Raw genomic sequence first — 16329 nt, 5'->3', positions numbered from 1 at the left:
AAACTGTTTTTTGTTGTTGTTTTGTTTTGTTTCCCCCCCCCTATGCATATAGGAGAGATACATTAACAGAATTTCCAACTGGGAAAAAGTGAACTGCTTGACTGATAAGTGCACTTAAAGTACGGAATTCTTCCTTGAACTGACATCTAAAATTAAAATGAAACAAAATAGCCAGCTATAGAATTACTGTGGCAAAATGCCCCATCTTTAGCTTTTGCCACAAACTGAGGAAGCCTGAAAAGTGTCCAAAAGTAGGTCCATTTTTTCAGTTCTGTCTCTTGATCTTATTAGAAGCTGTTACAAACCACTCACAAACCACTCTTCTCTCACATCTTTAGACCACTGCGGTTGCAAGAGTATTTCTGCAACCCTGCTAAAGAGATTTCAAACGTACATGCTCTGATCAACCTCCCTGAGGTCACTTCTGAACAGGACAAGGAAGGGGGCACATCACACGTCTCAGAGCATCACAAGTCAGCACTCCACCAACGCTTCTGACAGAGATGATGGGCAACAACGAAGTCAAAGCCTGTATTCAAGCATTGCCCAATTCCAGGGTCATTTTAGTCAGTGCTCTGATGTGTTCCCACTGCCGATGTCTCTGTTCCTGATAACAGCAAGTGTCCTCCCATCTCCCATGGCCCAGATCAGGGCTGAGCTACCCAAGCTCTCTCTCTCAAATGCACCTCCAACCTCACCGGGTAAATAACAGCTTTGTATTCTTTTCTGAACCAGAGGTAGGTTTGTGCTGCTGGGAACCGACCTTCTGAAAATTTGTGAACTGCACAGTTCAAGCTGTTTCTGCTTTAAAGGAGTACAATACTTGCTAATGGATTTCACATCAGTTATTCAGTTTCCCCAGTTGCTTGGCTGAAGCCGATTTGTATTGTTTTCTAAACCTCAATGGCAAAAAGAAAATGAAAAAAAAATGGCTTGTCGTTGTGTCTCCAATAATTTAACATATTGCTTACTCTTAGCAGAATTTGATTAAATAGTGATTCATCCCATTCTCAAGCTCTCTATCAAAGTTATTAAAACTTGACTCCTTTTTAAAGCAACAATAAATGTTTTCTATGGGTTGTGTTTCACAAATTCAAGAGCTTACAAGATTCACACCAGTATTTCCAAGCAGCAGGAGGAGGCATCTCAGCAGCTGAGCACCGAGCGCCTTGCTGCCGCAAGCCATGCACAGCGGTGGAGACAAGATCCTGGCCCTGCCAGGATGCCCCAGGAGCACGCGGCCGCACTCACACCCCTGCTCCTTTGATGCTCTAACAAAGTCTACATGGGTGACTCATGGAGTTTTGGTGAGCATGTCAGCACTGACTTGAGGCAGCAGCAAATACACCAGCATATTTTCCCACGACACATCATTGTAACTCAAATTGCAGTGGCATCCAAACATCCCGCTAAACTTTCTGTTACGCAGGGATGTGCACATCATCCACCCAGAAATTTTTATCCAAGTACAAGGAGTTGTTTAGGTGAACATAATATCTATGGCTAATGTTTTATGGAGACTCCTTTAAACCATTCGATGAACTTCAGTGCCCAGGTAGAGACAGCCGTTCACCCATAATTTTTTTTTTTTTTTGCTTACAGATGAAAGCCATAATTGAATGCAGCCATACACAAAAGGGAAAGAAGCAGTTTTTCTATCACTCAAGCAACACCACACACATGCTTAGTAAGCAAAAGAATAGGAGATGAGAGAATACTTTATCATAATTATGCTAAGACAATGGCAATCACACATAGTAAGTATTGGGAAAATTGTACACACAGGAATTTCAAATAAGACCAAAGCCTTGTTGTTTTGGTACAACGCAGGGAGTCTCACACTTTGAAGAACTTACAACATAAATATGTTAGGGAGAAAAAAAAACAGAGAGGAAAAAAGTAATGTTTGCACCATTTTAGGATGGCTGAAACACACAGACTGCCTGGGAGCACACAAAGTTCTTGTGGCATGCCCAGGAGCTGAAGATGCATACTTTGATTTCCAAGTTACTACTTTCTTCACAGTGCTCTCCACTCAGAAAACTCAAGACATGTAAGAAATATCCTAAGTTCTAAATTCATATTCACATGAAAAAAAGGTAAATACTAAAAAATCCACTTTGTTTACCTTACTGCTTTAATAATATTTTTCCTATGGTAAGATCGGGGCTCCATCGTGGTGGCCACAGGCAGTTATCTCCATCCACACTCTCAGTCACAGTATGGAGACTATTTGCCCAAGGCGTCGAGCCTGGCTCTGGACACAGCTCTTGTGCATTAGTCACAAGATCCCTCATTTGGCAGTACAGGCAGACTGGATTCCATCTGGGTAAATGTCCTGACAAGAAACATGGACAATGTCTAGAGTTTAACACAGAGCTGAAACTCACTGTGTGTTTGGTCTTCGTGTGGTTTTTTTTGTTTTGTTTTGTTTTTTTTCTGATTTATTAGGGGTGGAGAGTTAAAATAGCAGAATCACTAAAACTTTATGAGGCTAAAATCATTCTTACACACCAGGTAACATCAAGCAAAATGCTTGGTTAGCAAAAGGTGCTACAGCTGCATCCACAAACCAATCTTCCTATATGACCACCAACTACTGCATTGGCATTGCCTCTACTAAGATGACACTTCTCCCTATACAGACAGGTTTTTCTCCTGATATGAGATCACCTTCAAAATGAAAAAAATTACCATGGAAAGAAAGAGAATAAGCACTCCCAGGACAAGCCAGCAGAGTGAAAAACCGACACCCACATTCGAGTGTCAACAGCAGCAGAGTATCCACTAAACCTAATGCCAGACATGTGTAAATTCTTTTTATTTAAGAACTTTCAAGGTCTGAGTTCCTAAGGCAAAATATTTCTTAGTCTTCTGCCCAGGCCACAGCCACATAATTCTTTCTTCAAAGGAAAGAAAGTATCTCAGTTGGGTTTATTAATATGTATTATGTACAAGAATTAATTTTACTTAGGAAAAAAAAAAAAAAGATTTTTGCTGTAGAACTGGATGAATTTGGCTTGACTAGGACTGAATCACCTGTGACAGCCCAAAGCAAGAAGCAAGCATCAGGTATGTGCTGTTCCAGACAGCGAGCACCTGCCCCCGTTACAGAGCTGCTGATAGCTACAGCAAAGCCGAGGCCCTGGAGAAGCAGGGCTAGACCTGATCTCTGGCTGAGCCAGCACCGGGTGGGGGCATCAGCCTGATGAGCCTTCCCCCTGCATTTCAGACAGTGATTTTACCTATAAGAGCAGCAGATAATCTTGGATTCATCACAAACTTGGGCATAACTTCACCCCATGGGATCACTTGGTTGGGAAATACAAGGCATCATTTTGTGTGACAATTTAAAGAACTAGAAATAATTAAGCAGAAACACTGTGTAGCTACGTCTGGAGAGGTATAAGTCTGGATAGTCATTTGGATTACGTGGTGTATCTCCATCGCCTTCACTGGAGATAAGCCAGCTCCCACCAATTAAAATTCTGTCCCATTAAATTAAATTCTGAAGAAGGTCTGAGCCACAAAGCCAGTACAAGCAAATCTCAGTGCGCATTAGACTAATGGAGCTGACAAATCGTTGGTGACAGCTGAAATGGCCTCACACACTGCTGGGAGATAAAAACCAAAGCCTATACTTAGAGGTTTGTGGGTATCCAGCTCAGTTATTTCCTGCTCTTTCCAGGCAAAAAGAGAGATGCAACTCAGAGATCAAAGATACCCTACTGGAAATCTGATTGCTGTTGTGCACAGAAGTCACCGCTTCAAAGATATCAGGAAACTAAAGCAGACAGAATGAACTGAAAATAAAGTTTTGTGGATCAGCATCAGGCCAGATTTCAGTTTTACTCACACAAGAGTAATTAGATTCAAAGATCCAACAAAAAGTATTTAGAAAGGGGAACTTCTATGAATGTTTTGAGACTAAGAACTTGCAACTTTGTGCTTACAGCAATTTGCAGATCTAATCCTGTGCTAGTACAAATTTCAGATGCCTTGCTCTATGGCCTGCGGACATCAGCACCTACACTTTGTCAGGTCATTAAATAACAACTGCCCAGCTGGAGAGGATTCTCCAATTCAGTGAGAATCATACTGCTCCTGTGCAGATTGGCTGGAGAGACAGCAGCCCACATCACAAATCCAACTCGTGCTGAAACTAACCTGATTATAGTGACATAGTTGTCCCAGACTAATAGCCACATAGTCCTTTCACACAACTGAAACAAAGACTGGCTTCTGCTTTGGCTATATTCCCAAATCAAGTCCAGTGACATTAAACTAAAAAGATGTTTGTTCAAGCTGATTATGGCAGTCTGTTTATATACACACTACTAAAATCACCACAATAATTTATTCCAAAAAAAAAAAAACCCTTTCCTAAGTAAAAATGCATCTTAATATTTATTCTGTTCCTCATTCAGACCCAGCTTGTATCAGGGAAACACCAGCTAGCAGGAACACAGTCTTTCTATTTCCAGTTAGTTTTGTTCAGAAATTTTTTCTTTTTTCCTGTTAGACTAAACAGACTACAAGTTTGAAACCTATATTTTGCTGAGCAGAGCATGACCTCATAAACATAAGTGTAGGCCTGTTTTAATACCATATAGTACTGGTGTGATTTTTAAGTCAATAGAGCTGGTGGTGCCATTTCTACATTTAACTTTGCACTGGAGCAACCACAAGATTAGGACAAACACTTTATGAATTAATTTATGAATTCAAATAAAAATTCTGCATAAATCACAAAGTCGACTCCAAATAAATATTGAATTATTTGTTATGAAAAGCAAGCCATTGTAGGGAGATACAAACACCGTTATGCCTTTTCTTTGCCTTGTGTTCTCTTAAGGTTTCCTCAGAGTTGCATCCATCCTCTTAGGTATGGTGCAGTCAAACAAAGAAGACATCTGGCGCAAAACAGTCACGCACCTGTTGCACACTGTGAGCTCCTTTGTCTCCCATTGAAGAGGTAATAAGATTTCACAGAGCTGCTTCTTGCCAGAATTGCTAAGTCACTTTCAGCTACACATAAGGTGCTTTCCTAACCTCCTGCTCCTTGCCTTTCACATCAGTGACTCACAAGGAAGGATTAAAGCTGTGTCTTTGGAGTTCACTGAGAGCTAGGGTTCCAGTCTCATTCGGTAAGTTTAACAATTGTTTCACAAATGCTCTAGTGTTTGCTTCATATAAAGGGCTTCTCTTCCAGATGACATTAGAATGTTCCCACTGTGTTGGGCCAAAGAGCACCCCTAGCCCGGGCTCTGTTACTGCCCAAGACCGTTATCAGGTGTCTAGAGAAGGAAGTAAGGATAAGAAGAGCCGCAGTGCTACTCAGCCAGCCTAACGCTAAAGACTTGTTGCCTCACAGATTTTGCTGCTGTGGATAAAAGCCTTTGGTAGTTTTTTCTTCCATGAATTCGTGTAACCACAACTTCCTGCAGCAGTCAGTTTCATTGTTGAAAGACATGCTGCACGGAAGTACCTTCTTTTCAACCTGACTCCTCCTGGTTTATTTAATGCCTTTTAGTTTTTAAATTGAAAAAGTTTTTTTTTTCCCTATTCACCATCTCTGTTCCACCCATAATTTCAAAGACCTCTATTACCACCTCTTCCCCTCCTCTCCAGGCTGAAGGTCACCAGCCAATCTACTCTTGCCTCCCAGTGAAGACTTTCCACAACTTCAACAAGATGGCAACACTGTATCACTGTAACACACCTTGCATCTTGCAGCAACAAACTGCACCAAAACTAGGACTGACAAGAAAATAACACTAAAAAGATGCCTTAGCCACCAGGAGACAAATATACCTGTGTTATGCCAGTATCAGCCCTTACTGAAATTCTACCTCCACAAATTATACAGAAAGCACATTTGCAGTTTTCCAAATCTCTAGTCAAATCCTGTACTAAAGGGAGACAATGACTGTGCAGTTTAAGTGGATCTTTGAACGTGTTTGCAATAAATCCTGCAAGCCTTTACCTTTTATTACACCAGCACTTACTCCACTGATTTACAGTCTGACTAAAATGAAGAATCCCCACGACTGACTCAAATATCCTCTTACAGGTTTCACAAAGACAGGTAAAGAAGATCATATAAGGCAAAATAATGGATGGAGAACCGGTGCATGACAACCTATTCATCTCCTCACTTGTCATGAAACTCAAAGATTTTCCTCAGCTTCAGGTCCATGCTTGTACTTATAAAATCTTTTTTCTGATAAATTCTAATCAAAACAGATGGTGATGATAAGGAAAGACAGTTTATTTGACAGCTATTATCCAATAACTTAGTATCCTACTGTACTTTCTAAGCTATTAAGAATGGAAAAGATAAAAATAGAAGAGCAGGTCCAAGGTTTACTCAAGTCCAGATCCAAGTTCCCAGCACTGACCTGTCTGCACTGCTGGAAGGATGATTAATGACATGAGAATGCCAGATATCATTAGGGATCTGCTTTTAATATCCACATACGTGTATGCCTCTAGAAATTCCTCTAGCCACCCCTTCTTTTCCCCACCCCCTTGTTATTCTATGTTTTCTACAGTTTTGAACTAAGAGATCCCAAATGCACAAACTAACAAACTGGGAACTGTACAAGGATACCAAGCCCATTTCTACTGAGCTTTACCACAGCTACTGTTGCATAATATGACTACCAAGAGACACTCGGATGGATGCAGGTCATCTATTTCTTTAGTCAGCTGCATAATTTAAAAGTGAAAGAAGAACAGTACCTGGAGTAAAGGCAAAGGCAAATCAACCTGATGAAAGGTTTACACCCTGAAATGGTGTGTGACAACGCCACAAAGGAGGTCACCAGCAGAGACTGCACCAGGGCAAGATTTCTGCCTAAGGCAAATTATTAATTAAGGTGATTATTAATTCACCTCTACTGTGTAGGTCAACCTGTCCCTTGGTAATCAGGATGATGCCATTTCATCCAGCTCAGGAAAATTGTCTGAAACTATTGTAATTCAATACTACATGCAGACAAGAGGGAAGGTGTAAGAGAGAGTTGAAAGAGAAATGGGTGATTAGTCACAGAAAACAACATAAAGGCAGCCATATGTGCACGCAATATGTAAAGATGACCAAAACTGCCAACAAAGCCAGAGTGTTTAAACACAAAACAGGGATGTGCCATGAAAAAGAGACTTTCCTTTAATAAAAACAAAACAAAAAAATAAGCTGTTAAAGAAAATCCATTCCATTGCTTCCATCCTGAAAATCTCTAAATTTAATTTTTATATATATACACACACACACGTATATATATATATTTATTGTTTGTGGTTGGAAAAGTTAAGAATACAATGGTGAGTATGCCAAACCAAGCCAGGATTTTGACATCATTTTCAAGTTGACCTGCAGCTCTCTTTGACCAGCAGCCAACTCTCTTTGATCTCTCTCGCCAAACTTCTCCATCTATGCTGGTTATTCTACCTGACAGCTGCCAAGATGGGGAATTTTTGCCTCCGACATTTCATTTTCAAGTGAGTAAATCAATCTGTAACTATGTGATCTACTCACCTGAATCACAGTCTTTACTAATTTATTTGAAACTGCAAAGCTCTCCCAGTACATCCCTCCTATGCACATACAGTACTCCTGGCAGCTGGGTTTAACCTTGGTACAGCTTGCCAGGTGTGCCACCCTCACTGAAATAGGGCTGGAACTGCTGCAGCTGTGCCTAGACAAGGTGATTGGAGCATTTCATTTACACTGGTACAACTCACGCTTCCATCCCAAAGTGTCCAACAGGTAAATGAGACCTCTATTGCTTTTCCCTTCTACCACATTCATTTCTGGATGCAATCCCATTTTACTGAAGCCTACTTAAAGCCTTACAGAGTTTTGAACTTCCTTAGGCAAACAGAAATGAGGCAGGCATTATGTCCAATACCCCATAAGGGTATTGCTGCAGTACAGAGACTCCATAAAATTGGTGCAAGTTATTTGCACATTCCTCCTGTATTTTGTTTATAGTGGGGTTAAAGTCTTGTTTTGAGACAAAAGAGAAGAAAAATGAAGATATTGACATGTTATTAGGTAAGGCAATGCAGAACAGTTTCAAAACAGAATAGGATGTTATACCTGTGCAGGAATCCCCTGGAGAGCTGCATAAAGTGCTACAGCAGGGACAAAGGTACACATCAACATTTTGTGCTTTTGAAGAAAGACACTGAATAGTGTGTTCTGCTTTCTGCTCACTTTGCTAAGGTGGCATACTCACTCTAGCACTTTACTCCTGTGTTCAAATGGTTAATTCACACAGGTTCTTTAATCAGATGGCTGTTTAAACTTTCCTAGTCAAAGCATACCAAGGCTGTCCTAGTGGGACTGCAGATAAAAGTAAGAGTTTTGCAACTGTCAGTCCCAGACCAAGAGGAGCTGGTGGGCTTGTCCTCTGTGAAAGCCACAAGCTGAACCAGTCAGCATTATTTTCTAAAGGCTGTGGCCAAGAACGAGACTCCTTCTGACAAGGATATATGAACTTGTTGACTGCAGATGAGTTGTTTGCTTGCATCCCAGAGCAATATTGCAAAGCAGAGATGCCCAAAGGAAACTTCTTGTCCTCAAAACACTGTCTTTCATCATTGTAAAATAAAGGACAAGGGAGCAATAACTGACTTTACACTCTTTGCCATTTCATATTACTAATTCATGAGTGAAAGGTATCTGTATTTTACAGGTATCTGTGTCACTGTGTGTAATCACATCACAGCCTTCTGCAAACCCACTGTCTTTTCTGGTCTAGTCTTAAACAGACTGGTACCCTCAGGATTGCCAGGTTTGGGGACTTAAAGTGTCCTTGACTACAGTACTGAGTTTGGGGAAAATGCCATATGATAACGGGATGGGCCACTTGCTTTCCCCTAGGTGTGAATGATACAGTTGATCTACTTCCTCTATAAATGACTTAATGCTGCAGAGAGGAGCACAAATAAGCAAAGCAAAAAAAAAAAAAAAATATGATCCCTATACTTTACACTCAGCCCTTTCACACTTGTTGCCAGACCTGCAATGGGAGGCAATCTCTTCCCACACTGTCTGTCAATGCAGATGAAGTAGAGCAAATGTGACAGAAACTGATACAAAATACAAACTGGTGACTGGCAATGGAGAAAAGCATGTAGTCATACAGTCCAGAAATTTAGCCCAAGCCTCCTGAGGCCTGCATGATGCCTTTAACACAGGTCCTTCCTTGCAATCGTTTTCATCACCAGTGAGCAGCAGCAGCTCAACAGACATATGCCAGAAATGGATCTCTTATACCTCAATTCCTCCACTTCCTACCAAAAACTTCTCCCAGCCCAACAAAGCTGTCAAAATAGAGTTTGCTTATCTTTTAACAAAGTTTGTTCCAAACAAACCTTTCTCAGAGTCTACAAAGCCTACAGTTCACTTACCTATCCAGAGTGTCCTGAGGCACTTTACTCCCTCCAGCTCTGCTGTTGACATTGGCATTCTTGTTGGCAGTCATGGTCATTTCTGCTTTCTAGAAATCTGGATATCTGTGAGAAGAAAAGTCAATTAAGCTTTGACAAGCCCAAATGACAATTAATTGTTCAAGACTGCTGTAAGTACTACACTCTGTAAAAGCAGAACTCCCGTCTGCTTTTCATTCTATAAAATGCAATCAGGTCTAGTTATGGTCCTGAGAAACTAAAACCTACCTCTCTGCTGCTGTTGTTTCACATCCACATCCCATTCAAGTTTATCAGAGACCAATGCTATAGCAGGAGATAGCTTACAGACATTAGGTGCATGCTTCAGATTCTGGCATGTCTGATGAACATAGCTTGATACTGAATTCACAAAATATCACAGGCTTGGTGTGGTTCTTCCATCCATCAGCATACATTGAAAACCCACCAAGTGCACTCTGCAATACCTGCAAATAATGTAGTTATGACTGGCATTCCAGCCACACAAAAGCTTTTAAACAGGAGGAAACTTCACAATTTTAAAGTGTAGCTTTGTGTATATTATGGAAATATTTTTCAAACAGTGAAATAAGTTCAATAGTGAATAGGTTGAATATAATTTTCAGATCTGCTTGTGACATGAAAATGTCTGCAAATGGTTTCTGGCTTATTCCCTCTATTAACCACAAGATTCTTCAAGTAAAACTGTCTTATGATGCTTTTAAGACCTCAGGTAATATAAAGAATCATTACTGATTTCTAGCTCTATCCTAATAATACTAAGGCACGAGATTTGGTAGCAAACCAAAAGCTGTAAATTAAACTTCAGCCATGATGAAAACCCTATATATTCAGTCATGTGTTGTAGAATTCCCAGTACAAGGCAATACTAGTGTCTTCCTGACTTCACGAACTCCTGACTAATGGTTTTCTTCCAAGGAGAAATTAAAATGCTGCCAGAAGCACATAAATATTGTTTGCTCTTCTGTATAGCTAGGAGACAAAAAGAATACCAGATGCATGGAAGAAAGCCTAAATTGAAATGGCAGACAGTAGGGCAAAGTCCTTGCAAGTGAATTCCCACAACAGGTATAAAAACAGACACCTCAGGCTGATTCTCAACAGTAAAGGGGTTTGGAAGTAGAGGGAGGAAAAAAAAAAAAAAAAAAAAGACATTCTGGAAGAAATTTCTCCCAGACAAGTGCAGATAGAAGGCAATTGGCTACTCTACCTTCTTGAGGTACCTCAAATGCATAGGAAAGGAAAGACAGTGAGTGGCGACCAAGAACCCAGAAGATGGACCTTACCATTGTGATGTTGCTGCAAATCAGCTAAGAAACAGCCCAGTACTGTGATATAAATTGCCCACGCCCCACTACCTCAATAGAAATGTTCTGAGCCTGATGGGAGAATTTTATGATATGGATGTGGGCCAGGATGTGAAAGTGGTAACCTCTGCCACCACGCCTCTCTGTTGACTACATCCCACATTTCTCTTCTGTAGAACACTGCTCATACTGGCAATTTCCTCTGCCACCGTAATCACTTGAGAAATATTTTGCAGGAAGAGGGAGAAATACATTTTTATGTCATGAGTCCCTCAGGAAAGAAATGAGGGAGTACTTATTCCACCTGATGCCACAAGAGTTGTTTAGCAAGGACTCTGTGGCTCTCCTGGCATGCTCTGCGGGTGGTTTGAGATGTTCCTTCATTTGTAGGCTGAAACATGTACCACAATTTGAAGTACTGCCACCCAGGTTCTAACCAGAACTACCAATTTTTACAACCATTAATGGCATACTTAATGCAAAAATAGGGAGTACTACAAACTTGTTGTTTACTCAAACCCACAGTAAGTCCAGACAGCTTGAGAAGCCAACCGTAATGTGATGCTGGAAAGCAAGCTGGGTACTGACAACACACAAAATCCTTGTACAAACAGACCCATTGCAGTGAGGAGGACATTCTCTAAACCACTTTATTCCAAACAATTCTACCACAAATTAGGTCAGAAAATCTCCTGTGGGTTGCAGCTCCAAATGCAGAGTTAATCATGCTGACCACAGATTCCAGGTCTTCTTATCCTCTGATTGTCCTGTGTGTATCAATCCTCCCCGACTGTGTGGAGGTTTGAGTTTTTTTTTCAGTTAGTAACTTTTTTTTTTTTCCAAATGTTCTGAAGCTCTCCAAATTTCCCCAGTGTCTCCGTGTTATTGTTACTGTTATACCATCAAGATAACAGGGCTGTAAAGAACGGCCTGTTCTGGTTGAAGAAGGACTTGCCTGGGAAAAGAAAGAAAAGCCTCTGATGCTGGCCAAACTTTCTAGGACTGTACATTCCACAGGGAACCAACAGCTTTTTTTTTTTTCTTTTTTCTTTTTTTTTTTTAATGTTTTCCACTCACCAGTTCAATGCTTTTACTGTATTAAATCTAAATCATTTAATAGCAATCAAGGTAAAAAAAAAAAAATGTGTGACATAAGGCAAATAACAGCATGCAGACGTTACATTCATTTTGCAAGATTTGCTTTTCTGTTGAAGACCAGAAGAAGCTGAACAGACCTTCAAAAAGACAGGACACTGGCCCGGCACACACAAATGATACAAAACAGCAGCATAAAAGCACATTAAGAGTCAGTCATCTTCCACTTCTCTCACAATAAAAAATAATAATAAATGCGCGTGCATGTACATCAAGGTGTTTGTTTTTTACGGAAGCCTTACACTTCTCAAATTGCAGCTTCCCAACAGCTTGATAAAAATCATTGTGGTCAATATATTTAAAAAACAAAAAAAGTTAACTCCACATTTCAAAGTTAACTTGAATGCCAAATAGGCCAAATTATTTTGCTTTCAGCAAAAGGGGAACTTGGTCCTAAAAGGAGATTTCACAAGATACATCAAATTTAGTGATAACTTCCATGCAGTTGAGACTACGCTATATACAGTGAAGACTTTTATATGCGGTTTTTCTTTAATGTTTATTTTTCATGAGTATTTTGCTGCAGGTGATGCTGGTATCATCCCAGTATACACAGAGAAAATCTAAATATCCGAATAACTTGAAACAAAAAGTTATTTGAAAACTTGGCAGAAACTAGTCAACAATTTACTGAAGTGCCTAGAAGCACAGCTAACAGCACTCAGTAATTTAAGGTCTTAACAAACGAATGAACAACAACAAAAACACCTCAAAATGAAGAGGGAGACAGAGGCAAAAAAATGAAAAAAAAATGCATTCTATAGTCATGTTATGCCAGGGCCTTTGAATGAGTTTGACAGCCCTGTAAGTTTATATGAATCATTGTATGGTGAGAATCACATCCCATGGGCTTATGTAAGAGCATTCTCCAGCACAATATTTGCATATTATTTGGCATGAAGCAATAAAAAAATCTCTCAAGAATTACAATATACTGTCAAAAACAAATCCAAAAATAGTCATGTCACACAGATTCTGCACTACCCAGTCAACCAACTAACTGCACTTGCCAAAAAATGCAGTATTCTGATTTATTTGTAAATATAAAGAATGACTCTGAAACCCTTACTTAGTCATTATTTGTACATCACTCCAGGAGCAGTCTCACTAGTTTCACCAGGACAGTTCTCAAAGTGGTATTTTAATGAGCCAGGATGGTAGAATCTGGACCTGCTCAATTATTAAATCCATTTCATCTAAAACTTCCACAAAAGTTTTGCCAGGAATAAAGAGGGAAAAAACCAGTGTGATGGCAACATGAGGTCTGCTCCTCAGCAGACAACACTTCTTCTGACTGAAAACGGCTGCTGCAATGCAGATATTTTCAAGCAGATTTTTATCATCGTAGGAAGTCCCCGTGACAGAACATTCCCTGTGGGCCATCTCTCCCCTACCTCTTCCAGAATGGTACAACTGAAAGCATGGCCTGGAGCCTTCTTAGGCATAGATGGGACACTAAAAATCATCAAGCTTTGCGTTAGTGCACCTTATGACATCACTGAATCCTCAATTCCACTAGTCTGTTAACAAGGGAGGTGTAAATCCTAAACTCTTCCTGTACAGTTGGAAGTTGTCCTTCATTTCCTAAAGCATCCCAATACTTCGGAGGTACAACTTGCAGCCCCACTGCAGTGCAGTTGTTCCTCAGCTTGCTCCCATCCACAGGTGGTTCAGGGCTAGAGCCAGGCTTGGAGCAAAACCACATGGAAATTCACAGCAGTCAGGGGCGTTTTCTTTGTACAATTTGAGAGCCTGTGAGGTCTCAAGAAACCCCTCTACTTTCCTACATGCAATTTATCCATCAGTTCCTGCACTGCAAGAACTGATCCTCTCCTATCCTTCTGTGTACCATTGATGACACTGAGACCAGTTACTCAGTTGTCTTATCCATGTCTCAGATCAACAGGTGTCTTAGAGAAAATACATTCATAATTTGAATGATTCCATCTTCCATTTTGTTAGTACAATGTGAACAGAAGAGGATTTTTTGTGTAAAATTTCTTCAGTTCAACAGACATGCATGCTTTTTTGTTTGTTTGCCGAGTGTTTTTCTCCATACTCTGCTCAATATCTCTTCTTATTCATATGGTCTGATTCCCTACCTAGACTTAAAACAGATTGCTCGCACTCCATTTTTTGCACTCATCTCTAAGGCAAATTTTCCATTAAGTACACAGTTCCAACAAAAACTCCTTCGAGTATGTTGCAGACCTTCAAAGCCAGTTTTCTGAGTGTCAGGAACATTAGCACTGTTTATCTGGCAGCTTAACGAAGAAGAGTCCAGATGCAGCTGTTTATGTTTCTGCCCAAGCAGAAGACAAGATGTATGCGGATGCAGCCCTCTGAGCCAGGCATTCGCTATGATCCAGGCTGCAGCGTAGAGCAGATGAAGTAAGGAAGGTGGCAAAGAAGAATACATATGCAGTGCTCCTGCTGACTTGAGAAGGGAGTCTTTGAGAGCAGGCTCCCAAGCTCCCTCTTTCCCCTAGCATTGTCATTAATAAGGGTACAAATTCTACAAAGAAAATGTGCATGTCCTTCAAGAACTACTCCACTCTGAACTTCTGTTGTTATTTTTGAGCAAGGTTTGTGGGCAACAGTTCACTGCTTGTAAAATCCTTGTTGTCATGCTTTTTACAAAGATTACCTTACATTCAACTGTTCTAGACTAAACCAATTTGTACCGCAAGCAAGATAATTCTACCAGACACAGTTTGGATTCTTGAGATCTGCATGTGTTCTAAAGCTTTTTAAAGCAGCGTGCCTTTCCTCTTGAAATTCCACAGCTGAGGAAAGCAAGGGGAAATACAACTGGTTTGGCCTGGCCCACCAGGGGCAGACCTGAGAGGAGGACAGTAAGGGAGACATGTTGTAAATGAAGAGAAATGAATGTTGTGGAATGTTACAGGGAAATGAGTGTTATGGACTACTAAAACCAACTCAGGTTTTCAAAAAAGTACCCTGTGATAAAGATAAAAATCTCAAAAATACATTAATAATAATCAATTTGATATACTTATTTTTCTCTTAACAGTATCTACAACAGAATGTCTCTATTGATTTTTAAAATCTTCTAATGCCTAATATGCTTTTCTGATTGCTCAGGAAATCTTGCTCACATTTCAAGAGGTTTTGTATAGCTAAACTTTTATTTAAGAGCTGCAGCTTCGTTTTGTGGCAAGTTGCCTGTTCCCTTCCAGTAAAACAATTATATCCTCCCAGAACAACGTCAGCTCTGATGAAATGGAAAGTCCAATTAAATCTTTAAAGATTTCTGCCTTGAAAGGGCTCCTGTAGAGACTCCAAAGAACATTTGTTACAAGACCTACATGCTTTCATCGTGTATACCTGTTCTGTAAGCTGGGCCACTGTAAGTTAAGCCATGCAATACTGTACAAACTAACATAAAGAGCTAAATGACCAGCTCAGCAAGGGCGTGGCATGGAGAGGTGCACTAAGGGTTCATTCACCTATCTCTTTCCAAGTTTTCTCTTTACAGCACGCTGCCAGCCTAACTACATCAACAGGCTTCTAGCAAGACATGAGAATTAACTGCCCTCAAGGCTAGTCCTAAAGGCTGGAGAAACAGACCATACGCTCCCAACAAACATGCGTGTCCGAGCCATATTATGCTCTAGCATAATCTCCAAGACAAATGAGATCAAGCCATTCGTACAGCTGCCTACATCCAAGTCCCTGAGAACAAGTGACAATGTTTGGGGATAACAGATACAAAGGAAGAGAGTTTGTCAAACTTCTCATCTTTGTGACACTGCAAAAGGCACAGATTCTAGTTAGTATTAACTCCACAATCTCATCCAAAGTCTCCCTGCTTGCAATCCAGAGACAGCGTGTTCCCAGTCAAATCGACAGTCTTTCTGCTAGGCTTTCATAGCTAGGTGACAAACACTTCTATCCCACATTTACTGATACAAGCTATAGTGGGGCTGGACTTGGTTGTCATTGCATACCTTGCAGTCCAAAACTTGTGTCCAAATGTAAGAGTTATGTGCTAAGCTTTTCTGATACCATTAACACTGCTGGAGCAATCACATATACAAAATGGTGTAAAAACATGGAAATCAAAGAGTCCAGTAGCATACAGGTTTGCCTCTCCTTTATGGAGGAATTTTCACTAACACTGGGGTGACCGTCTTTCTCAGACTATGGAGGGCACGCTGTCTTCGAAAAACTTTCCAGTATAATTAATTATAAGATTAATTATAAGAACTCTCTGGCAATTAGGGTGTTTATTTTATCTTGCTTGCTTCAGTATTAAAAAGAAAAAGGTTTTGTTTGTGCTCTGCTTCTGTACGTCACTAGAATTACATCTTAGCTGAAGAAGCTGGACTGAATCCAGCTTTTGGACTGAATTTTTCTTCCTTTCTGCACAAGTGAAAGGTGTATT

At 40.3% G+C, this 16329-nt stretch overlaps 1 protein-coding gene across 10 annotated transcripts in view; it reads right to left on the bottom strand.

Moving 5' to 3' along the window:
• The window catches only part of DENND2B (DENN domain containing 2B), a 170155-nt gene that overhangs the window by 82055 nt on the left and 71771 nt on the right, over positions 1-16329 (bottom strand). For all 10 annotated transcript variants that reach the window (XM_080595788.1, XM_080595792.1, XM_080595785.1 and 7 more), the window contains one exon: positions 9421-9525. In XM_080595788.1, the coding sequence (XP_080451914.1) occupies positions 9421-9500 (80 nt within the window). In that variant the 5' untranslated portion in view covers positions 9501-9525. The remainder of the gene's footprint in view (positions 1-9420; positions 9526-16329) is intronic.

Source organism: Anser brachyrhynchus (genome assembly GCF_964034855.1).
Source record: "Anser brachyrhynchus genome assembly, chromosome: 5".
Lineage (NCBI taxonomy): Eukaryota > Metazoa > Chordata > Aves > Anseriformes > Anatidae > Anser > Anser brachyrhynchus.
This window is presented reverse-complemented; position numbering and strand designations above follow the sequence as displayed.